Below are 26,313 nucleotides of genomic sequence, written 5' to 3'. Positions count from 1 at the left end.
GCCCAGAGTTCATTCACTGCATGAACTGTGTGCTGCAGTCAATATTTGGTCATTTTAATCGAATCATAGCCATGTATTGGTGTAACATAAATCCTGATTAACCGAAAGAATTAGATTAATATGAGCGTAATTGTCCCGCCGTTGTCACTTCAGCCATGATAATGAATAGACCTTCTATAGTTACACAGTGCTAACATCAATTTATTTAACCTGCCGGACATGGGCTTGTTACATGAAATATTCCTAATGCAGACAGGCTGAACATACCAGAATTCTAGAAGACTCGTTGGATTCGACGTTTTAGTCTTCCAATTCAAATCGAGGTTTGCTAAGAGAAGAATGTGTGGGTGTGGGTTTGTGCATGTGTTTGTGTTTGTGTTTGTGGAGAGGACTTGTATGGGTGTGTATTTGTGTGTGTGAGGGGGGGGGGGGTGGTGGTAGGTAGGTAAACTGCAACATTCGGCCTATGATTTATCGCGATCTCGGGAACGCAGCTACAGTTTTGGGCCTGGCCTGTCCTAACGCATTTCGCTCCAGCCATCAGATATGATTAAACACCTGCTGTTGCGGGGGAACAAAGCGCGCTAATCCAATATGTATTTCTGACATCTTAAATATCACCCAATCCCCTGACATCACGCGCCGCTTTTCCGCGGGATGGAATTCTAAAACATATTTTTCTAATTTATAGACGGACTATAAATCAAAATTAAGCCCATGGACAACGAAATATACATCAGTGCAAACTGACGATGGCTCACATTGTATAGGCAGCATACCCACAGACAACAGTGGCATATGGTCTGAGATAGCAAGCTGTGTGTCAGTCCATACTGATCTACACTGAACGTGGGCTACTCGTGTTATGGATTTGATAATGCTATTTAGTTAAATGTGTGACCTACAAAATATTTATCAGATTTTAAATAGCCTTATCGTTATCGTGATTCAATTTGTAACCGTTAACTTCAGAATTCGGTTACATTTAAAGCATGACATTTTGCAGCATTGGTGATGAGTTGTCTGTGTAGTTTCATTTTCTCTCTCCCTCCTGAGACGGTTTTTTGCCAGACGTTTTTTGCCATTTTGTCTTTTCTTCTCAAATGGATTGGATCGTCTCTCTTATATTTAGTATCTCCACCTTTGAAACCCTTTGTGACTTTGCAGGTGAGAAGAGTTACACAAATATAATTTAGCATGATTTTATAAATCATGCGGGGGCAACAGTGACTTGTTGTGGCTCAAAATGCACGCATCTAGGCTCATGCCCAAATGCCTAAAATAGACTAAGAACACTGGACTATGTGTTTTCTCATGGAATCTACAAAAATGTAGCTTCCTTTTCCAGTCAGTCAATACAACACTGCTGATTGTCATTTATGCCTAGGAAGATCCCCACACACAGGCCCAATGCACTCTTTCTCTCCAAAGTGTGCCCTCCCTTCTTATTGGTGTGACCAAAGAGCACGCGGCGGGGGCCTCTCTTCCCCCCGGCCACTGTCCCCGTGCTGTGACGCTCATTGTATGTGACTCCTCAATTCCGTTGCTTCCCCGAATTTCCAGCACATTCCTAGCCGTGTATTACCGCGCTATGAACTATCTGGACAACTGGCGTTTGTCGCTTTTCTGCCCAGGTAATGGATTTTTCTGAACCGTGCTGGTGTGTGGAAATATCTGAGAAACACACCAAAATACAGACTCCATAAAAAAAGCCAAAGATAATTCCACGTAAATGTCCTTTGTACAAATGTGTGGCCTACAAATACACTGTGAAGTTCACTCTATCACTACAATGACCCATTACAGACTAACTGAAAAACTAACGAAGATAATTGCCTATAGTGGTCTTAATGAATGCAATAATGATCGCATTTCATGGCTCTTAATGAAAATAAAGTATATTTTCAGGCGTATAAACTTTGTGGCCAATAGGGCGGGTAATTGTCATAATGTTTTGTTATTGATATTTATGTAAATAAGAATATATTTAATTTAATCATTTATACAAGATTAAAATGTTTGGAATGGCATAGAAATGCATTTGTGCGCGTGAAAAATCCGAGCAACACCCATTTTCAAGATCATAGACACGCGTCCGAACATAAATATTCGACAAAGTATTATTAGGTTACAAAGTTCAGTTTAATGTAAACTATTTAATGTTACTAATACCAGAGTCTATGCTGTGATGTGCCTATTGAAGGTTTGCCAATAACTAATAGTGTAATGTACCACAACATTTTCTATGAGAGATGTACAGGACAACTGTTATATTAGCTTGTCAAAATGTTTATGAAAATAATGAAAAACGTGAAAGAAGAATGAAGTGACGCGTTTTGAAAAATGTAGACATTCCTATCTATTCAGCGACTTTTATGAAAGACAGCACATTTTAATGGCGACGTCAATGTCCAAAAAATGAATGCTTGCTGTTGCCTAGTGTGAATTTCACTGACAAATTGGTTTCCTTAGACAACTGTCTACCACACTTAGCTCGCTGCACGCACATTCTATTTGTATGTTTTTGGAAAACTTACGTTCATTACTTGCAACCCGATGATTCTGTTCACAAGGAACCTGTTACACTTTTCTTTAACACAGCTCCCATATCTCTGGAAAGGATAAGTATATGTCAATCTGTGAATATGTATCTATATTTATCCCACATTTAAATGTAGCAATGAATCAAGCAACATTTTCCAATCAGTGAACATTCTCTCACGCTGATATTAGGCCTTCTGGTCCAGATTCCCCTAAATCCTTTTTTATCTACTGCCAGTGGGGTCACCAATCTTATAGGATACATCTTGTATTGAGGTGTTGATCCTACATCATAGATATATTAATGGAAGAGATATTTGTACCGGATGTGAATGCTAAACTGACATGAAACACATAGCCACATTACATTACATTCTCATGGCAGTGTACACAATGGTAACACAAATAGCCATTCCCTGGGCTCTCTTGTACTGTAGGCTTTGTGTTCTTGTTTACGGCACTTATGTACCTGCCTGCACAGATACAAGCCCACCTGTGTGTGTCACTGTGCGAGAGAAAGAGTGTGTGTGTGTGTGTGGGGGGGGTGATTTTTCATGAGTTTGGCTCCTGCATGGCCACTACTACAGAGGATCTAATCAATCTGCCAGCTATTAAGTTTGTTAATTGATAATGCATACTAATTAGGCTGAGCGCAGTTACTTTAGAGACTCTGAGGAGGTAATTGTAGGCACCAGTCCAAATGGAGTTGAAAGCAGTCTGTGCCAGGTAAAAATTCATTAGGCAGACAGATTGGGGAGGAGGAGGAGGTGGAGGTGGAGGTGGAGAGCTGTGCGAGGAGGAGCAGGAAGGAGGAGGAGGAGGAGGGAGGAGGAGGGAGGATGGGGGTCAGTGCTGTGACAATGGCTGTCTGACAGCCGACAGATTTGCTGTTGTGCTGATCACCTCTGATCATGATTTTGTATACACAGCACATGGAGAACCCCGGCTTGTTGTGCTTGTTGTTCTTGTAATTATTCTGGAAATTAATATTCACTTTTAAGTGTGCTTCTATTCTTTTCGGTCCATCATGATGCAAATTGTTTTTCTGTCACGGTCTAAGTGCATCGGGGTTACACTGCAAATAGTTCCACAGAAAACTAATTGCAGAGTAGTAAGTGTAGGCAGTATGCAAGAGCACTATTTTAATCTTTCATACTTTTTATTGTAACAAGTAATACACTTTAGTGATGTTTAATGCAAATTTTTCATAAATTTTTCTTTTGCCACAGACGTTCCCAGCACACAGCACACAGGGCTGCCCGTGTTTTCTAATCACATTTCACTCGTTTATCTAGATATTCTATTCCTTTCTTTCTTTCGCATTCTTTCTTTACCAACATGTCCAAGCTACACAATTACTTGAAATTCTGTCAGCAAGCATACTGTATAAATGTTCTCATGAAAATGACATTGGCCAAATGACAAAGTATTCACGTTTGACTGCAAATGTGTTTGAAGTAAACCTAATCTGTAATGGTCTCTGGTGATTGGTGCCATGGGGAACGACAATGTTTACAGTCCAGTACACTCTAGTCACTATGAACAGTTCTGAGGGCGACTGTAAAGAATTTCTCTCCTCCACACTGTCTCTCACTGTTAAACAGTACGCCTTGGTGTGTGTCGAAGTGAAGAGGCCGTGATTGACACGCATTTAACACGTGAGGCCACATGTGATGCCTCTGATGTGCTGAGATCAGAGGCTGCTGTGCTAATTGAGACGGCTGTGGCCTGTTTATTGTCCCTAGCAGTGTCAGCCTGACGACCTCTTTGAACTGGCTGTCACTCTGCTGAACTCATGGACGCGTCCCTCACATAGAGAAGCATGCCAGGGGATCATGTCAAAAGCATGTTCTACAGCTCTGCTCACGGACTGTGTCACCGACAGAGATGGAGAGAGAGAGAGCTCTCTGACTGTGAACAATGTCATGGTCCACATGTCAAAGAGACATCATTACATTGGAATGGAAGTTAGGATAAACTCCATTGGTAAATGCCTAAAATATGTTTTAAAGAGATATAATGTGTGAACCAAACTTAAACTAAAGGAGCATTCATAACCAAATAGCCGGTGATTTAGTCTAGAATGAATGTTTTTAATCTGATACGCATGGATATTCTTTGCCAATTCAAATCCTTCCAGAGCTCTTTTACTAAAAGACAGTTTGACTTCAGCTGATGGTTAGTCAAATGACATCAAATGGACATGGATGTACTTTTCATTCACATTGTGTTTTCATCAGTAGTAAAAAGAAAGGTCTTTTGTGAGTTGGACGTATCACATTCATGGAACTTTCAATCAGATGGATATTTTTGCTGATTCTATTTCAGCATCTTGTTTTTCTAACTGACAACATGCATTAGCTACTAGCTTTTTGTAATGTAAAAAAGCAGGACAATTTTGTGCCATCTCAAACTCAATGAAGAGAGACTGTAAACCCTGCAAATTGGTTTGATGTTCTGCTGTTGTCATATCATTTATGGAGCAATCTCCTCCATTTTAAATATTACCAGCTCCTTTGTGGGAATAATCATTTCTAGTGAGGTATTTTGTGTACATTGTATACTTTGTTTGTGTTGTGTTCACTGGCCACTTGTTCAATCTCTATGTTCTCTATGTCTCTCTATGTCTCTCTATGTCTCTCTATGTCTCTCTATGTCTCTCTCTCTCTCTTTCTCTCTCTCTCTCTCTCTCTCTCTCTCTCTCTCTCTCTCCTCTTTCTCCTCTTTCTCTCTCTCCCCTCTCTCTCTTTCTCTCCCTCTCCCTCTCCCTCTCTCTCTCTCTCTACTCTCTCTCTCTCTCTCTCTCTCTCTCTCTCTCTCTCTCTCTCTCTCTCTCTCTCTCTCTCTCTCTCTCTCTCTCTCTCTCTCTCTCTCTCTCCCTCTCCTCTCTCTCTCTCTCTCTCTCTCTCTCTCTCTCCTTGTTTGTTCCCCGTCTGCCTCGCGGGACACCGAGAGACAGACAGCCTTGCCAGATTCATTTTCTGATCAAAGCTGTTTGATTTGGTCCATTTTGCCACATTGGAGACGTTCTCTATTACTGAGATAAATAGCCTCGGGCTAACTGTCAGCGAAAACTTGTAAGCTAATAAATTATTCCAATTTCTTCCAGCCTGGATTTCTCTTGGGAGTCAGCCTCTAGGAAATACACTTTTTTGATTAGTAAATTTCTGTCTGTGAGTGTCTGGACATTCGGATATGTCATCTTTGATTAGCGGCCAGACTGCTGGAGTGGAGGGCGGCAGAGGGGGCTGTCAGTGGAAGGAGGCCTCTAATGCATTATGCATTGACGGAGCTTGGATCCTGCCACCTTCGCTGGCACGCCAGGGGAGGGAGGGCTGAATTGGCCCTACCTGCAGGGCCTCTGCTTCGCCCGACCTACTCTCAACTCCTTGGTCCCAGCCCACCCTTGGGGGAGGAAGGTTTGACAGAAGGCACCTGCCCTCCTCTCTCTCCCTTCTCCCTCTCCCTCTCCCTCTCCCTCTCCCTCTCCCTCTCCCTCTCCCTCTCCCTCTCCCTCTCCCTCTCCCTCTCCCCTCTCCCTCTCCCTCTCCCTCTCTCTGCCTCTCCCCCTCTCCCCCCTCTCCCCCCCTGTCCCCCTCTCCCCCTCTCCCCCTCTCCCCCTGTCCCCCTGTCCCCCTCTCCCCCTCTCCCCCTCTCCCCCTCTCCCCCCTCTCCCCCTCTCCGTTGTGCCCATGCCCGTCTCCTCCCTCCATACCTTTCCCCTTGGACGACCCTAATCCTCCCTCACGCAGGCACACTTACAAATACGCACACATACGCACACCGAAAGGAAACCCACTCCCACAGTGCCCCCTCCCTCCATCCTCCGCTCGTTCTTGGCCTGGAAATGGGCCGATGGGCAGAGAAAGTGTTTCATCAGCAGAAATGGACAGAGTGAGAGGACGTGACTGATAGGCTTGGGGGGTGGGGGGGTGTGAGGGGTGGGGGGACAGAGGGGTGTGGGGGATGGGGGGGGTGTTGGGATTGATCGGCTCTACGTTCCCTGGCCAAGCAGTCTGTCCTCCTTACGTCCCTCCATCCCCCCACTCACTATCCCCTCCTCCTCCTCCCCCTCCTCACCCAGGCCTGTCTCTCCGCTCGGCCAGCCCTGGTGACTCAATAACGCCCAGCATGCTCCACATCTCCTGGCCTGCTTGGCTGCCTTGGGGCTCCAGCAGATAAATAGGTGTGTGTGTGTGTACGAGTGCCATAGGCACACACACCATTCATCAAGCTACCAAAACTGTCCCTAGATGATTACCTCTTCCAAACCCCCCCCCCCCACACCCCACCACCCACCACCACCCCAAACCAGGGGGAGGCAGATAGAGGGGGGAGAAGGTAAATGAAACTTTTGAGGGGTCAGTGGTTTGTACTTTGCCTATTCATCTTCTCTGTAACCTGGCAGGGCTGGGGAACGGCATGCTGGGTAATTACCTCTCAGCGCACAGCGCTGCTTCATTATGTTCCGCAACTCCAATCCACTGAAACATTTGTAATTTAGTCTGGTGAGCATCTCACAGGCCATGCAGAGAGGTAGATAGAGGTTGTGTGTGTGTGTGTGTGTGTGTGTGTGTGTGTGTGTGTGTGTGTGGGGGGGGGTGTGTGTGGTAGTGTGTGTGTGTGTGTTCAGACGTGTGTATGTGCACACTTGGGTGCGTGTGTCAGTGTGTGGATGTGTGCATGTGTGTGTGCTTGTGTGTGCATATGTGTGTGTGTGCACGTGTGTGTGCGTGTGTGTGAATGCGTGTGTGGCTGTGTGCACACAGGAAAGGCCTTACCTCTGAGGTTAATATGTGTATGCATAATGGGTTGGGATCATTTCTATCTCTACTCAGCTATTTAGGAAATGAATCGAAATTCAATTCATCAGTCGCAGAGATTGCCCATTATTTTCAATGAGTATTGTTTTTCACTTCGTGGATTGGATTTTGATTGTTAACTATGGTAGGCAGTGGGTGGGTGTGTAAGCCTAAAGTCCAAGTGCATAGAAATGTAGTCATTAGAGAATAAATTACTAATTTATGATAGAAGGTCAGATTTTATTTACTTTGGTGTGGCCAAAGAATAAATGTAAGTATTCCACCTTAAGTTAACAAAGACCAGCAGTGAAAATGTCTGCCTTGTTGTTTATTAACAAGGGACGTGAGAAGTTATTACAAGCCCTTAATAAGTCATAGCATTCAACTGAAATATTAAATAACTTAATTTAAACCAGGTCCAGACACACTGTTTGCAAATGTGACCAGATCAAAGTGATAAACTCCTTCTTCACATGAACAATAACAAGATGTTTCTCCCCACTGAGATCCTGTTGTTCCACTGTCTAACAAGAGACTGCATCCGTGAAGGGCTTTGATGTAGCCCTTATTATGTCGCCCACTTAGCTGAACTGTACGTATGCACTACTGTAATTGTTATTGTTGCACTGTAGTTAAGTAATTGGCATGTTATTGCTGCACTGTAATGTTGTTTTTGTTGACGGTGCCTAGTAACTGAGATGTGGTTAACTTGCCAGTTGGCTAGTAAATTCAGACCGTTCCTTGAGTCTGACTCAGAAATACAAAGGATAACTTCCAACATGCACTATTTGTTCTTCACTTTGAATAAAGGTGTCTGTTAAAGGAATTTTTGGGGTCAAGGTTGTGTATGTGTTACGAAAAAGTCAAATGGAGGATTGCACTCAGTAAACCAAAACACAAACCGTCAACAAACCAGCGACATTCTTTTGACCCTGTCTCCAGGCGACCGGCACAAACCCACCAGCAAGTGAGAGGATCTGCAACGTGACTACCGTGTCTGGTGACTTTGATGACATAAACTCTGTCTAAGTCACGACGCCATGTTGGCCTTGTGGGGTGACTCTCGAAGCGGTTGAGAGAGGGGGGGGGGCCAGGGAGGAGACCGACAGGCCGGTGACTAGTCTCTGTTCTGGGGTGGCCCTGGAGGACCAGACATGACAACACGTCCTGACGGTGTCCCCGGCTCCAGCTGAGCGTGTTTCAGATGAAGGACTCCAGATGAGAGAGAATGAAGGGAGGAAGGAGGGAGAAGCCTTTGTTTTGACGGAGCCTTGGGGACCAGGGTTACCATCTGAGGCTGGACGTGTCTCTGTGGCTCCGGTGGATGGTTCACGTGGAGCCCAGCGTACTGTCACTCTCACAGGCACCGTGGAGGACCCGAGGCGTGCACATGACAGAGACAGCTTTTTTTAAACCTTTCATCTTCAGTCCAAATTTCACCGTGGATTTGTTTTCCTTTTTCTACTTTGTTTTGTTTGATTTGTTTATCAAGTCGTTACTTTTTGACTTTCACGTTTATGCATTTGTACTCATTTTTTCGACGCTTTTATCCAAAGTGACATGCAAATAGTGCACATGGAAAGCACGGCAGAATATCAGGGATCAGAAGTAATGCGTGGTTCTAACGGTTTGTCAGTGCTCAGAGTTAGAAAGACTTGTATTCAGTAGCCTCCGCACGATGTAACCACATTTCAGCTGCCAGGTACACTAAACTATAATAATAATAAGAATATTTTGACTACAGTGCGACAACGTTAATGACATATCTCATTTGTTTGCACTTAAAAGCATTTGGATAGATAAAGACTGTAAATCACATGATGGTTATTTCATACAGTGGTTTGACAAAGGACCTTGTGAAAAATGCTATAATTAAACTGACTATAGCTATGACTATATTGTTTGTATTTATACATTATTCTCTGATTTCCATCCTCAGATTTCTACATCATGTTAATTATAGAATGTAGTATAAATAGCATTTACCACTGCTGTTTTCATCCATTGATGCTCTGCCAATAGGCACATCATTTCCTTTTCCCGGCATCACTTCCTGTCTCCCTGGTCTCCCCTTCTGGGAGACTACGCTAACTAACCAGGCTTACAGACAAGCCCCTATTAGAGGCCCATGGCCCTGAGTGGACTAATCAGAAAACTCATTTTCCCCCTACGTACCACAGTCCAAGTTTCACACACACACACACACACACATACACACATCCCTTGACCTATAAGAGGAGGGGCCTTGCGGCAGGAAGAAGACCAGCCCCCCTCCCGCCTCCTCCCGCCTCCTCCCGCCTCCTCCCTCCTCCTCCTCATCCTGCTCCTCCCCTCCTCTCCTTCTCCCCCCAGTGGAAAGAGAGTGTAGGGAGGGCAGGAGCAGCCAGCTGGGTTGTAGGAGTAATAAAGAAGGAGAATCAATAGGGCATGCAATGGAGCCAAGGTGCCGTCATTCATCACACAGCCTCCCTGACTCCCATCATTCATCATGCTCAATGAGGCAGCAAATAGGAAAATGACTATTTGTATCAAACACATCTGCACTCATCCACCAAGGTATTTTATTCCCATTAACTCCTGGAGTAAAATACGCACAGGGTTGTTTCTCTCTCTCTCTCTCTCTCTCTCTCTCTCTCTCTCTCTCTCTCTCTCTCTCTCTCTCTCTCTCTTCTTTCCTCGTCTTTATGTGATTGTGTTTGTGTTTGTGCTGTGTGTGTTTTCTGTTTGTTCACGGCTGGTATTGGAAACTTTGTCTGGTAAAGAACACATTTATGGTGGCGTAGCTTTTTGAGGAGGTACGTCTTTACGAGACTTCGTCCAACCCTCCGAATATCTACCCCCCCTCCTCCTCCTCCCCCCCCTCCTCCTCCCCTCACCCTTTACGCCCCCCCCCACACACTAACCTCTCAAAGCCAATCCTTTGTAATATTTTATGTGCTGTCATTGGTGAATATTTGTGTGTGTCTTCATCAGGTTTCCTTTCAACTCCTTTCTGCTTCATCTTCATGCATACACACACACACACACCTGCACAGCGGCTTTGTTTGCGTTTGGGTGTACAATCTCGTAATAAATCTTTGTGGTTGACTGTAAGTACGGGTTGTATTATTTCAGGACGACATATTCATCCCTTTGCTCCATAAATTACCCGTACCAGGTACAATGGAGGTGCCTCTCACTAGCTAAAGGCTGGATGGGATGCAAATATGGAGGACTATCATCATTATAGTGTAATACCCCATGAAATGGCGAGATCATTACAGTCTATGGCAGGATCATTATCGCCTACTAGCTTTATGAGCTTCTGGGGAATGGAAGAGAGGCTGCATAGGATAGAGATGTGTGTGTGTGTGCGTGTGTGGTGTGTGTGTGTGTGTTTGCATGGTTCTGTAATCTACCCCCTAAAACTTTACGTTGAACCAACACTGTTTGTTTTGATGAGTCTCTCGTAGTTGCAATCCTATCCCATTAACATAGACCCCTAGTTTTAATTGAATATGTCATTCATGTGGAAGATCTTGAAACCAAAACATAAACAACCAGCAACTCATTAAAATAAATAATGAGAATCTAATGCATTTTACAATAGAAATAACTGAATTTCTAATTCTGTTTCAGTGGGGGTACTGAAAGCCATAAACACCATTAAGGGAAATAAGGCTAAAAGTCTAATGCCAGGTTTTGCTCTATGATTTCACTTAAGTCGTTGGATTGTTTATAGGATTGGTTTGGTACTATATCATACATACGTTTCATCCTAATTCATATTCATGCTGTAAAAATCTGCATATTTGTTACCTTGCAGTAAATAATTGAAATGGATGACATGTCAAGGAACATGTTGGCTCATAGTAATTGCAAGCTGGAATAAGACGTTCAGTGTTAAACATTCTGCTTGTTTTACGATTGGTATGTAGTATGCAGTACGAACACTGGTTTAAAAATGGATACAAGCCACTTAATGCAAAACTGGAAAAGTATGCTTATAACGGGGTTAATAGTATGGTAGTTTAGAATTCAGTTGAACTAGAAATAGTCTGGTTTTGCAAATGCTTGAAATTAAATTATTTATTGCCTATTACCCACACTTGGCTTGCAATGGCCTCATTCACGGTGGTGTCATCCATCGCAGTATGTTATAAAGTAGACTAATTGAGGTACCTAAAGACCATTAAGTTCTTTCATGACGACCGTCGTTTCCACACTTCTCTTACACCAATTTTGCATTCTGGCGAGCGCGGGGCTCGAACCCGCGCCACTTGCGTCATAGGTCTCAAAGAGGCCAGCAACGCTCCAGAACATTCTTGGCTTGAAAAGACAAAATCCGCGGTTCACATAGTTCTCATTAGCCACACGCGCGTTTTCCTCTCAGGAGTTAAGAATGTCACGTTCCACTCTTTGCACTTCTCTTCTTTTCCTCTTTTCCTTTTTCTCTTCCACTTGGCAAGATTCCCGCGCCCTACTTTTTTGTCCAGCCCTCTGGGAGCAGTCTGGAAAGTCACAGACTGCAGGAACAGACCTTTCAAATTCATAAAATTCATAGGATTTTTCACAAATGAATGAACACAATTTTCTACCAATTTCCTCATTATGCAAATATGCAAAATATCACATTTAGGCCAATTATGCTCCCACACAGTTCCAAATTCATCCGTTTAAGCCATAATTGCAGAAACTATCAAATAATTACTGTCGCTAATTGGGAATATTTGTGACAGATACAACAAATTCTCTCACAAATTACATTTTATTCAAGGAGCCACTGAATGCCCCTGCAATTTTTTTTATCGAAGTCTAATTTAACTTACATAACGAAGAGAATTGAGTGCTTGTTATCAAATTTGAACAATTCATAAGGTTCTAATTTGGAATGATGAAGTAAATTGGTCCAATCCATATTTTCGTGATCTTTTTTTTCGGCCCCTCTATTTGTAGGAAATTGTCTCCAGCTATCATGGTATGTGTCATAAAACTGATAGCTGATAAAAGATGATGGGCACTACTTCCTTTATAACCGTTTCATTTTTCCCAGTCACTTCTTCCTATCATTGGAAGCATGCTATTCAAATTAAGAGCTATTATTAGACGCACACATTTCAGCAATTGGAACATGAGACCGAGTTAAAGTAAACACCACGTCCCTTAATCTATTTTGCCAACTGCTCCCAGTCCTTCCAATCCTGCCCCTCTTTTTACTGAGAGGACAGTTTTGGTACATTTTGGAGGAAGGTCATCTTTGGACACGGACATCTATTCTCCCTGAACGCCAGACACCAGCATTTATAACTGTCTTCTTGGTGACCCGTTAGCGGATTATGGATGTCCCCCTCGGGCAGTGATTGGTTTAATCCGTGGAAATGGTGCTGGTGCTATGTAAACAAGCCAAGTGCGGAATGAAGGTGGCCACCCAAGCGTGGCGGGGAGGCCTATTTGTCAGAGAACCTTCATAAAATACGGGGCTCGTGCTGGAAAGGTGATGTCTCCATTTTACGCAGAGGGCAAAACGAGTCTAAAAGGCTATTCTACCTGAAGACAGAATTAACTATTTGCGTGAGAAGTGAAGGAGGTACTTTAGTGGCATCGAATAAATAAACGCCTGAGAAATTTAAGTATAGAAACGACGATGACTAAAGATAATAAAACAAAGATAGCCTAAACACATTTTCAACTGAGATCAGGACAATACGACTGATGGGTTCAAATTTGTATGGTATTACTGACCGAAATCGTTTTTAATGTCGAAAAACACATTTAAAATCAGTTTGCGCTTAAGTAGTTTAAATGAAACTCAGCTAACAATGATGGTAAACGTTCACATAACATCTGATCAATAAAATAAAATCTAACACTCATGTGTGAATTATCTGGTCAAATGGTTTAATAATATTCATGCCAACATCACATTGTGGTTGGAGATAAAATGAATAACACATCCGTAATTCATGGTTAGAGGATTGTTACCCGTTCCAATGTTAGTTGTCTGTTTGAACAATGAGACAATTACAAATACTCTAAAACCTGAGAAACATGATGCAATATGCATATCTTATTTCGACAGATTAATATGCCCGTATGTCATCGCCTGTGCATTAATATTCAGGCTTCTTTACCATCTTTTGGCCTTTAGTCACTAAGCTAAATAACATGTTGTTTTTACGTTATATGTCCAACTTTATAAATGAGTCTGTAGAACTGAATGCCTCAATCTAACTCCCCATAGAGTCAAATAGTGATTTACTCTATTTCATTTTCATCAAACGTGAAGGGGCCGTGCTACAGTCCCTCCCGTTAGCGTATGTCTCAGTAATGCACATGTCTGGTCAAATAAGCAAATTGATACAACAGATCTTTCTCTGTCTCTCATTTTCGACTTCTGTAGGTTTTTGGTGTCGACTCCTTTCCCCCTCGTCCCCCCACGTACATCCCCTAACCGAGGTGTTTGGCCCTTATGGAGAATCATTCCTGGAGTGAATAGAGATGAAGGAGGGGATATTAAGTGACTCTATATAACATCCAGGACACAATGGCGGAGTGATTGATGGCGGACAAAGTGGGAACAGCAAGACAGGGGGAACCCTTAGAGACAGCGCGCGGCTGTCAACATGCGAGAAAAGGAGGAGAGGGAAAGACTGGGAGAAAAAAAAACATCTCGGGAGGCGCGTGCAGGCTCGTCCTGGCGGAGTTTGCAGTCTATTTGTATGAGTAATCAGTGCCCCCCCCCCCCCCCCCCCCCCCCCCCCCCCCCCCCCCCCCCCCTCTCTGTCAACCGTGTTTACTCACTGATTTTCTCAACAAGACAGCCATTGACACTGGATGGATGAGGCTAATCCGGCACAGAGAAGGACGGCTCTAGCGAGGTTCCAGGTCTGAGATAGAGCACCCCTGGCACACTCCCCTCACCTAATCTTCCGGCAAATATTTATCACTATCAATTTGGCCCGACTCCCTGACATTAAAATACCGCGTATAGATAACCTCTAGCAGTGGAATCGACCGAGCTCCAGCCTGTCCAGATTCCACTACCAGTTGTGGAGACAGACCTTATGGTAGAAGGTCACTGCAGACGTTTAAAAGGCACAGTCGAAACAGGGCTTTGTATACATTTACAAATAATATGTGGGTTGATATTGAGATTATAAAAATGAGTAGCCATCGTTAGATAAATTAGTATTGTTGTTAGCGGCTTTATGCTTCACATCACTGTTGTTAAAACAGATGGATTTAAAGAACCACTTTCCTTTTATTGCAGGCAGACCGTCAGAAATGCTATTATATATTTGTCATATTTCCAACATTATCTTTTTTGAAGTAGAGACAGAGTGAATGAGAGAGGATCAGAGCACGCGAGGAGGAGAGAGGGGGGGAGTTGGGAGCGAGACAGCAGGAAATAAACGACAGCAGGTGCCAGTACTGGGCAGATGCGCCTTGTGCGCGAGCTTACAGCTGATTTGCTCGTCTCCTTCCTCTCCCTCCCGCTAATTGACCGACCACGTTCAAACACACATTCTCACTAATTTCACATTTGCTATTCCAACAGTAACCCAGGCCTGTCTTATGGAATACATTCCACTCTCAGACTCCATCAACGATTTTTCAGATAAATTAGCTGCTTTGTTTGATAATAAGATCTTCGTGAGTCAGTCATGTTCTCTTCTCACCAAATATTACCCTATATACCCCATAGGGTACTAGAGTATGCGAAACACATACAGGCACGCGCACGCGAGCACACAGTCGTCTATTAAACCAGTATGTCAAACGTGGGTCATTATTTTAGCTTGTTAACAAATTTGTAGATAGTTACAAACCCATGCAAACATGATTGAACCGCTCTCCGTGGTTCTGAAATGTTGCTGTTAAGGTCAATGTGAGGTGAAAACGCATTGAACATTCTTTGAGTACAAAAAGAAAAAAAAAGATCTGATCCGCTGTCCATGGTCCTGTACACTACAACTGTAGCAAACAACAGCAATAGTCCAATTGTAATGTAGTTACCCATAAGTTAATGCACACACACGGACACACACACACACAGCAACGCATTAGAAAACTCCAAAGTCATCCAGTTTGCTCTAATCATTACAATTAGTCCTGAATTATCACCGGACTCTGACAGACGTTCCTTGTAACTCTCTTTTATTTCCACCCCGTGCTAATCAGCGGCTCTCATTACAAACGCTGATTAAACTGCAAATTACCCAGCAGTGGCCCCGTCCGCGGCTACCAGCGCCTCGCTCAATATCAATTAAGTCTAGCAGGCCGTCTGTAGTCTCCCAGCGCTTCCAAATGCTTGATAGTGCCACTTATTAGTTTGGAAAACTCGGAAAATACCAATAATCAACGGTCACGAAGGTAGAGAGAAAGCGCCGGTTTTTCCCAGTACAATTGCCCAATACCTATACTAATTAAAGGATTTTCCTCTATTTTCACTTATTTTGCACAACCGTCAGTACAGGCCTCAATAAAATGTCATCTCCAATGCCTGAGCTAACATGCGCTCAATTTATTCAGTGCATCAGTGTTAAGGCAGCGGGTGTAGGTAAAATGTATTAGACAAGGTAATATCACCGGCTTTTTAGAGTCCCTTTTGGAAATAATGAATCGCATTAATGCATGACAAATCTAAAATCTTACATCATTGGGTCGTTCCGGTGGCGGGGAGAATGAATAAGTATTCTTTACCCTCACTTTAACCTCTATAGCCTTGGTGGAACAGAAGTTAATGACGACTCATTAGATCTATATTTATTTATTTCATTAGAGAGAGAAATATCCTGATTAGCCTTCAGTTATTTAGTTCCCTCTCATTACATGCGAACCTGTCCAACTGTTAAAAGTACATGGAATAAAGGGTGAGGCATGACTCATTTCTGATGTCTCGCGTTTATTTTGGCCATGTTATAACCTATTGATGCTTACCGTCTGAAAATGTTATGTCCAAATGTTGTTTACAATTAGCAACGTTTGACGATTATCTTAGAATTGTTATCATTATAGGCCATTGGCGTGATTAGATAAAGGGATATAGGCTAGTCTAGCCTATATGCACACGGGGGTTAAAATCACGACAGTTCTTGCTTTATCAAAATATTTATGTTACATTGTTAACTGGTAGCTGATTGACAATAGGCATTTTACGTGCTTCTACTGAACATTTTCAAGTTAATTATACGAATGTGTCATTTGGTCTACAAGCAAGATTTTTTTTTGTCAAACTTGGAACTTTACTTTAAATAGAACATTGCCAAGCCTACATGGCAAGCAGACAACATAGCCTAATACAACATTTGCTGACAAGCTTTTCTTTGTGATGCAAGTCAAGGGGACCTTGAAGAATGCAACGAAATTAAATTATTTTTCATAGATAACCCAAATCAATAAGAGACGCAGACAAAGAGATTCAGATTGTTGGTATTGAATAGGCTGTCTCTGTAACATACACAGCCATTTGTTCATGCCTTAACTAATAAACATTTCGAGTAAAATGAATAGGATAAGGTTGAAACTGATAGGGATAGGCTATATAGAGTTAAGTGTCACTTGGCGGTAGCAGCACTTTATATCAGGCAATATGGAAAAAAAAACATTTTGTTCTAGGTTAATCCTCGTCGACACAACTCAAACATCACTTAGCCTAAATCTCTGAGTAAAAACGATGGACCACGCTGCCTTTTAAAAATAAGAAGCAGCAGGCTGGATGAATGTCTCCTCGAACATCAAACCACTTTAGGGTTAGGAACGATAGAAGGTAACGTATGACGTCATGTTTGCGTTAGGCATCTCCACGTCTCCACCTCTCACCATCTCGCAGATTGTTATGTTGTTTGACTTTGATTTCTTTATATTTGCACGTCTGTAACGCCGCAATTTCCCTTTGGGATTAATACGTAGGCTACCTAATATTCGAAATGTCAGTCAGTGAGATTAACGTGACTCCTATAGCCTATTATTATAAAGATGATGCTGCTTTTTACAAAGAGTGTTTAAGTTCTTTGATTATAGGCTACTCTTTGTGCGCACTGAACACCATGATGGAGCAGAAGTTTCGCGCACTCACGTGACACACCACGTGTACCAAAACAGGAACTGTCTTTGGACATTGTGCGAAGTAGCTAGCAACGTTCATAGCAACACTCTTTCAGTCTGAAAATTGAACATTAGTCATAATGGCGGATCCTAGAATACGGCAAATTAAAATAAAAACAGGTATTGTTAAACGGTAAGTCTGCTTTTGGTTTTTGAAAAATGGTATAGCCTAGCATATAATGTAGCCTACTGCAGTGTGTCTTAGAGCCACAGAAAATGAACGAGGCTAGATTTATCCCTCGCTTTATTTTCAGCTAGGCTACTGTAGCTAGCTCGGTTGCAATATTTTTCGAAACTCAACACTCCTCAGCTCGGGTCTTCTTCTTTATAGTTTTTATCGCGATGCACACACTAGTAAAGTAGGTCGGCTGCGTTTGCAACTCACTGCCTTGCTTTGGGTTTTTGAGCATCGTCACCTTGGCCAGTGGAGTTGGATGCTGGCCGCTATCCAACAATGCGAGTTGCATGCGGCTAACTAGTCTAACTGTTAGCCAGCTAGCTAGCTAGATTGCATACCTAGTATTTTCTTGTGCTATAAGATATCAAATGGTTAGCTCCCTGCTATCTAGCCGACAGCAATATGTCATCTTGGCCACGTTGTTAACCTGGGGTTCAGAGTTGCATACTGTTACTGTTAGCCAGCTAACCAGATTGCATCATAGATAGTTTCTTGTGATTGAATACATCTAACGGTTAGCTAGGCTACAGTACCAGCTATATAGCCGATAGCAACATGACAGCTTGTACACGTTTTTCGCGTGCTAACTATACGTTATAAAAAATACCAATTTTAGTTATCAACATATACCCAAGCTAACCAGCGAACTTGCGTCTATGGTATTTATTTATGCTATGGCTAGCCAGCTACCTAACGTTAGCCAACGACGTTGGAGGATGTAGGCCTTGTGACATATGGTACTTTCTTAGTGTACTAAACATGTCTTTATTGCCAGTAGTCCAAGGTATATTGTTTGTTTGCTATGGCTATCCTGGGCAGTAGTAAATATGTATATTTAATGGCAAGGATACTATTGCAAACAGTAGCATATTAATAGCTTACTATATACAATCAATCCTGTCTCAGTTCTGTCCGATAAACAAGGATGTCAAAACACTGATGGCAAAGATTATAAATCTTTGTCTAATCACCAGTCTTATTTTATTTACAGCAGCTCTTTGTATTCAAACGGCTGCACTTTTTCGATTAATCTGTGATTAGACATAGAAGCATGGAATAGATGTAATCTTACTACCTCTGTAGGTATAGGTAATCATGGCATCATAAATGTATTTATCCACAACCTTCTAAATAACTATTTAATCTTGGGAACCGTTGCCTGTACGCTCAGTATGCAAGGCCATCAAATGCTATTTCTTTTTTAATAAAATAAATTGTACATAAATTGCATCTTAATGTACAAACGGGCCAGATTTTGTAAATGGGAAAGGAGGCCTGAGTGCGATCTGTTTGAGAGCTTCCCACCAACGTCTCGGTTCCCCTCTCTTGTGTGGCCCTTGCGTAATGTGGTATCGATTGTGTTTTGATTAGGGTCAGATTACTAACAGGCTCCCTGATGAGAGTGGCTAAGGGCAGTGGCTGAATTTCCCACTGAGGATGATGTCACATGAAGGTCTGCAGCAGTGAAAAAGGCCCCATAGTAAGCAGTTCAAACCCATCTAGCTGGAGATGACCCCGTTTTCCCCTGATTTTCAGTGCGCCCCATCGTTAAATAGATCTTTTAGTAGTTCATCTATAATTCTTGGAACTGGAATATGTCATCCATAAACGGGAGGGGTTTATTTCCATTCGGGTCACATGACTCACGCCAGTGGCAGAGACTTCCACCCCTTTGTTAGACAGATTAAACTACCTGTCTCTTTACCTTACGTCCATCTCACTCTCTCTCTCTGCATGTAGTCTGTGTCTCCCTCCTCCTGTTGGCCCCTCCAACCCTGTCTGTTTTCTGGAGAGCACAGAGGGAACAGAGCCTGTTCTCCTTGCTGCAGGGCCTCTTTCCTGGGGCTTTGCACATTACAGTCACAGCCTTTCGGTCCTAGCGAGGCGGATACCCTTAATAAAATGACAACAGTAATTTGCCTTTGTCATTCGAGCCCTGGCACAGGCTACGTCGTGGCTCAAAAATACAGTGCTAGGGGGAGGCGGCTGAATGTGTGTGTCGGCTGGCTCTAATTCCCTCTTTTTTTTTCTTCTATTTTCCAGAGAGCTGCCTTTTCCATTAAGCTTGTGGTGGCAGGTCTATTTAAAACCAGCCTCGACCCCACCCCTGATTCACACACCGCTCCCAGTCTGAGAGAAATAAGAAATTAACATCAGGACTGGAAGGGAGGGAATGGACATTTTGTTATTAGACTGTCCTTCAGTTTTATTCAAATTACTTTGAGACGTCTTCCTCCCTCTCTTCCTCTCTTTTGCTGCCTCTTTTTTGGTCTAAATAATCCCAGCAGTGACATCACTCATTCTGGGTAAAGCCAGAGGGAGGGGAGAGGAGTTGCAGTTGCATATGGTCGCCGTTTAAGAGCGTCTTGATGGAAATGTATTAAAATGAGCGGTAATTGACGTAAAAGATGACAGAGTGCCGTGGGCTTCTTAGGCTAAGCAAAGCGCGGCGCTACGCCGAGGGAAGGGGTCTCCGGTAATGTGACTGATTAATGAAGGATCACTCACTCACACGCACGCTGCTGATTTTATGAAAAATGAATTTTGCGTCGTCCCTCCGACAAGCAAGCGCAGCCGGAAAAGACTATTAGTCGAGAATCATTATCAATAGCGATATTTTCAAACTCCATTATGCCAATCAGGGTCGGAATTTATTTAATAGATTTAGTTTCATTTGGCCCGTAATTGATAAATAATCAAAATTTATCAATGTACTCAAGCCCATTTTCACTAACAATCAAGGAAAAGTGGCCCATTTACCACCTGACTTGGTCTAAATTAGGGACTAAATTGATGATCAATTAATCCTAGAAAGGGCTAGTTGTGTGTGTGTGTGAGAGAGAGAGATAGAAAGTGTGTGTATGTGCGAGAGACAGAGAAAGTGTGTGTGTTGGCGCTATTGGGCATGAGGCTGAAAGTGTCAGATAAATGGAGCTAGGACTCCGATCAGTGAGGTGATCAGGCTGGAGCTGAAGGCCTCACATCCTAAGCTAAAGAGCACACAGATGCAGATTTATATCGGCAATACACGCCGCTGACAACTGCAGGCAGGACCAAACACGCCTAGAAATGCAGGATGTTTATTATAGTTACCTATATTAACAGCTCGGCTGTTTCTATAACCTGACAAGGAGTGGATGTTGATTTAAAATGTAAATACAAAAGAAAAAAAAGTTTTTTCAGAGGTATTAACTAACCAGTAACACATCTGGATCAGTGCAAAGCCATCATTTCCTCTTTCCCACCACTCAGCATGGAGGAGAAGGTGAACAGATGGCTAGTCTTGGCAGGATAGTCTACTCTGTGCTCAGGGCTTGTGGCTCTCTGTTTTGTCTGCATGACTGGTGCATGTTGGTCATACAATACAGTATGAAACTAGTGTGAACGGCCTACAAGCAAATTATTTGTGTTTCGTCTGGTTCTCCTTTGCGTCTGCAGACTGGTGAAGGATAAGATGATGTACACCAAGGAGGCCTCGCTCCAGGAGGAGAAGGTGGAGAAGATCAAGGCTGAGGCTGGGTGTGAACATGTCATCAGGAAACAGGTTGGTACAGCGAGTAGTGTCGTGTGGAAGCAAACCTGTCCCAGGGTTAGGAAAGTGATGGGTGTTGCTAAAGTTTAGGAATGTTTTTTTTTTACATGAACAACCTTTATAAACATGAAATAAAACATCTTCAATTTTAATAACGATTGTCCTGGGTTGTTATTCAGCTTTACCTTCATTTCAGGGTTTTCGAAGTTCCACACTGTTGATTTATTAAACCTTTACCCCTCAGAGAAGACCAGGAAACAGTCTTAGTGGGGACTAAAAGAGGGCTTCTCAATTTGGTGGAAAATATGTTTTGGGAGAAATATTTGTGAGGGATCTTTTCTTCCAAAGGCAGTAGATGGACTTCAACAAAGCACTGATCTGACACCAAGAAGGCCTACACGATGAGAGCATTTCACAGTGCAACGCAATTTTAGTAGCCCCATATTTCAGTAATGAGGTCAGATAAGGATGATTATGAAGAATTAGGTTTCGAGAGAGGAATCGTTAGTGATTTTGTAATTTGCCCATGAGATTTAATGACATTATGTAACTTTGGAGGAGTTTGATAATTACTGACACATGCTGGTAATTTAGAGCTGCTTACAGATCACTGGCCCATATCCTCCCCCCCCCATCCCCTCCCCTCTCTCCCGCCTCCCTCCAGCTTCCTGTCTTTTACGGCTCAGTGTATTGAAGGAGGGAACGAAAAGGTCTACAACCGCAAACAAGTGTGCTGGCTTCTGTCCTCTGCTTGCCGTTTCTTCTCACCTGTGTGTTATGAGGATGAGACCCGCTCTCTCCCTGGATAAGCTGCTTAGTTCAGCACCCAACGCCTTCTGAATGCACCTGACGGGTAGCGCCTGCATTTCCAATGAAGCCTCAATCCAGCAGTGGTGCACTTTTTGTTTTGGTTTTCACAGGCGTCAATTCGTGCTCCATGTTTGCTTTGGCCCAGTGGTTCTGTTTGTTCATTTCGAGAAAAGTGCCAAGGCCAGGCGGGTGTTAAATGGTGGGGATTGGGGGAGGCCAGATGGATTATGGTTGGAGATGAGAGGTTGGAGGCAGGATGGATTAGAGGTTTTTATTTTAATGGAATCAATACGCTCTAAGTGTCATCTTTATCCCACGCTGATGGGATCATTCCACTGCATGGGGAGGGCGCGCTGACCTTTCTCTGTTTTAGCAGCCCTGATCACTCTGTTGCACCTTGTGGCTTTTTCAATGGAGCCCAGGCCCAGGCTACCAGTGATGTACCCGTGTTACCTGCTAGCCTGTTTGCCTGCCTGTTTTGTTTTTTTGTTGGACCAACTGCCTGGTTATCTGTTTCAGTCCCTCTTTCGCTTTATCTGTGATGTGTATTCTGAGTTTTAGGGTTTGTGTTTGCGCATGCAGCGGTGTGTGTGTTTGTGCAGACACACGGGCGCTGTGGCTCTGAGGTATGCGAGGATCGGTGTGCGTTCTGGGTGAGGTGTGTCTGACTGCGTTAGCCGAGCCTTCTGTGCTCTCTGGGGTGCCAGTCAAGGGAATTCCACATTAGCTGTGCCTGGGAAAGGAACCCAGACTCGAACACAGCTTCTCCCCAGGCGTAGTAATACCTCTCTACGCCTGATCACCATGCCCCAGCCTGGGGCCCCCCCGGTGGGTCTCCTGGGCATGGAGATCCCCTGCTCCTCCCGGTGGGTCTCCTGGGCATGGAGATCCCCTGCTCCGCCCAATCAATACCTCCAGGAACTTTTTTTTTCCACGCAACCAGCATGTCTGGCCATGTTAACCTTCGCAAAGCATATGCCTGGTGCATGCTTCAGGAATCCTCCACCAGAATGTGGCTGGATTAAGATGGTGAACCCTTGTGTTGAACCCAGAGTCATTTCAACGCAGAGAGCAAGTTATGTCACAACAGCTTGTGAAAGGAAAATGAATTAATTGGTTCAACCTTATATAAATGCGTTTTGCAACAGTAATAACTGAACTCTTGACCTTTTAACTCACAATAAACAATAAATGACTGTACCGGCCCCTTAATTACAGTATGATGATAATCTCACACATCCATTATTTACATTTATGTTGTTGTTGTAAATACTCATTTGCACTGTCCCATGCCTGAACAGAACCCAGACCGGGTGTATGATATCAATATTATGTTAATATTAGTACTGGATGATGCTAATGTGGTACTCTGTGTGTGTGTGTTTGCAGTTGGAGGTGTTGCAGGAGTCCAGAATGATGATCCCAGACTGCCAGCGTCGCCTCTCCATCGCCCACGGCGAGCTACAGCAGCTGCTGGTACGTCGTGTTCCGGAACTTTCTCCACCACGCGCTGCTCATCAGCACGGGGGGGGGGGGGGGGGTTGGTTGAAAACAGCGGCTCGGGCATCAAGCTCTCCAGGATGTGTCTCGATGAGAACAGCGCGTGAACGAAAGGGAGTGTGTCTCTCACACACACACCCGTACACAAACAAGCACAAACACACAGACGTGCGTGTCTCAGGGTCGTCAGAATTAAAACAGTGCAGAAGTCGGGCAGCTGTCACCTTTTGCAGAGATGTGTAGAAGCAAGCGCACAAGGGAGGTAAAGATAGAAGGAAACCCAGGAGGTTAGACTTGCCTTGCCTCTACCCCCCACCCCCTCACCCTCAATCACCCACTGGGAGACACACACACACACCCACACACCCCCACACACTCGTACACACACTGTGCCTCATCACAGTTCATTAGCAGTGCTGTCACCACAGTGGCCACTATAGGAACCCACTAGCCCTCTATTAGCACAGATGTGACCCAGTCAAACCCACACAATTCCTGCTCTGCCTCAACTCTTAATGCTTCCTGGACATTAATTGAACATAGGCCGTCTTGACATAACGTTGATTTTATTGAGGTGAATCATTTTACTGTTAATAATATATTTTGTACTTTTAACGCCTTGTTTGAATTTGTCGTCTTCTGCATGGGCAAATTGGACAGGACAACAATGCCGAAAACATCTTTAGTCCTTTGTGTCTTCGTCTATAAAAAAATATCTAAACACAGACCTTTTGTTGTAGTAAAAACATAACGAATATGACGGAAATGTGAACATTGATATACTAATGTGCATGTTTTCCGGGGGTTCTCTCTGCTGTTGTGTCTTCCAGGAAACCGAGGAAGACTTGGCCGAATCAGCGGAGTACGTAGAGGCCAGAACCGTATTGGACTCAGTGAAGCTTGAAGGATGATGTTCTCACACTGAGATGCACCTCTTTAATGTCCATTCCATTCGTCTGGGCTTGTTTGAAAACATAGAGACAAACAGAATCAGTCTTTTTTTTTCTTTTTTTTTTCTTTCGTTTTCCAAAGCCTTTTTTTTTTTTTGGGGTGGGGGGGGCATAATTTATTTTTACGTTTAAGAACAATGTGCCTACTGGTCTTGACATGATTCTGTGATGTAAACAATGCCACAAGTATCCAATAAACATTCAACGGAATATGTGTACTGGCTTCTTTCACAGCTTTTCTTTAACAGATTTTACAAAGAGAGAGAGAGAGATGGAGAGTATAAGCAAGGAGGTCTTTGAATGATGATTTGTCACGATAAAAGAGACTGACCTCAAAGATACTGACCTCCACTGGTCACTGGCATCCATGCTGCCCACACTGACATGAAATCTGACATGGCCTGTCATGTCCAGCATCCATTACTGTGATTGTATATACATATTGGTGTGAGCGTTTCAGAGCTTTTGCTGACAGACAAATGGGAAACCATCCTATCACTATATCTATTATGCTCTTAACAGTGCAAGTCACATCCGTTTAGGCTAGTCATGTCCCCATGAGTTTAATGTGTAAAAAATATATACATTGCAAAATTTCACGTGGCATTACACACATATCTACATGTGGTCATACATAAATATCAAACTGATGGCTGTAGGTGGACATTTCAGTCTGGGCCTGTAAATAGGCCCAAACAAGGGGGGGATAAAGTCTTGTCAAATCCACGCTCTGAAGGCTAAGGTAAGGACTGTACTAAACAGGACTGCTATAAAAACGCTCAGTAGCCAGACAAATTAAGGTTACATTTGGCTTGATCCTTATTTTACAGATTTCGATAATTATCGGGATCACCCCGAAGTCTCATTACCGCCCTAATGAGGCGCCGCTACTCCGTGACATCCAACCGCTCCATCTCGTTAAGGAAATCGCTCTTCAATGCTGATTATTTTATTTGGTACCATAATTATATTTCTTTCGGATAAATCACGGTCTAATCGAGTCCACACAGAGGGCAGCGGCGCTAATTGAGGCATGAGATTCGGTGGCGGGCACTACCTGGATTTTCGGCCGAAGGACGCGGCGACGCACCTGATGGATAGCCACACGCTTTGGCGCGCCGCGTGCTGTGCCTCTCTTACTCCTCTCTTCCCCAGAGCTCATACACACAACTTATTACTTCTAATCCCCCGACTGTCACCAAATCACCTGCACGAAACAAGAATCTAATTTGTTAAACTGGCATTTCTGCAGATGGAAGATCGATTTTCTCCTTAGAATTCTCTAATTGAGTGAATACAGACGCCCGATGAATTATATTCACCCGTAGACCTGGCAGGGAAGAAAAGAAAAAAAGTCAACAAAACTCATCCTCTGTGATATCTCTCAGCACCATGGCCCGAAAAATGAGGGCACACTGGAGAATGAAGGACACGGTGATGACGAGAAAACAGGAGAAGCACGCAGTCCCTGAATGAAAACCCAAGGCCCCCACAGATAGACGTGTAGCCTGGAAATATCCAGCTCCAATACCGCGTAGAATTACATTTGTTTTTCTTCTGTTTTTATTAAAAGTCACTCCTCATCTCCAGAGCGCGTGAAAATGTCTACTTTCCAGTCAGATGCGCCGCATTAACTTGCAGGGGGCGAATTTGTTTGTTTGTCTATTTTTATTTATATGCTGGATAAGATTGATGTGAGCTTGTTATCAGAATATCTGCCTGGGAGAGATGCGGCTCTGCTTTTGTCCTTGTTTACCCTAATTACAGCCTTTTCCAAATCAAGGAGGACCTTCAACTGACACGCGCGCGCGCGCGCCCACACACACACGTCTAAGAAAACGAGGAGTGGAAAGTGAGCACAAATCACGTTTAAGACTTTTGACATTATAAATATTAAAATATTATTGAGCAGTC

General features: G+C 43.5%; 1 protein-coding gene across 2 annotated transcripts; it reads left to right on the top strand.

The window, feature by feature from the left end:
- The first annotated feature begins 17,414 nt into the window (after nt 1-17,414).
- tbca (tubulin cofactor a) lies at nt 17,415-24,609 on the top strand. Of its 2 annotated transcripts, none has more exons than XM_047017998.1 (4): nt 17,415-17,562; nt 21,046-21,151; nt 23,339-23,425; nt 24,280-24,609. In XM_047017998.1, exons 1-4 carry the CDS (start codon nt 17,510-17,512, stop codon nt 24,358-24,360), a joined length of 327 nt encoding a protein of 108 aa, XP_046873954.1. In that variant the 5' UTR covers nt 17,415-17,509; the 3' UTR covers nt 24,361-24,609. The 2 variants fall into 2 exon arrangements, with proteins under 2 accessions (XP_046873954.1, XP_046873953.1); XM_047017997.1 differs by lacking the exon at nt 24,280-24,609 and adding an exon at nt 23,725-23,970.
- Nucleotides 24,610-26,313: the final 1,704 nt, after the last annotated feature.

Source organism: Hypomesus transpacificus, unplaced genomic scaffold (genome assembly GCF_021917145.1).
Source record: "Hypomesus transpacificus isolate Combined female unplaced genomic scaffold, fHypTra1 scaffold_84, whole genome shotgun sequence".
NCBI classification, from domain to species: domain Eukaryota; kingdom Metazoa; phylum Chordata; class Actinopteri; order Osmeriformes; family Osmeridae; genus Hypomesus; species Hypomesus transpacificus.
Note: the sequence above shows the minus strand (reverse complement) of the source record. Positions and strands in the feature narration are given on the sequence as shown.

Excerpts from the sequence above, each read along its gene's own strand:
- tbca (XM_047017997.1), top strand. The coding sequence starts at position 17,510 with ATGGCGGATCCTAGAATACGGCAAATTAAAATAAAAACAGGTATTGTT. Across the intron at positions 17,563-21,045 it reads AAAACAGGTATTGTTAAACG|ACTGGTGAAGGATAAGATGA; the intron begins GTAAGTCTGCTT and ends TTGCGTCTGCAG. Across the intron at positions 23,426-23,724 it reads GCGAGCTACAGCAGCTGCTG|GAAACCCAGGAGGTTAGACT; the intron begins GTACGTCGTGTT and ends TAAAGATAGAAG.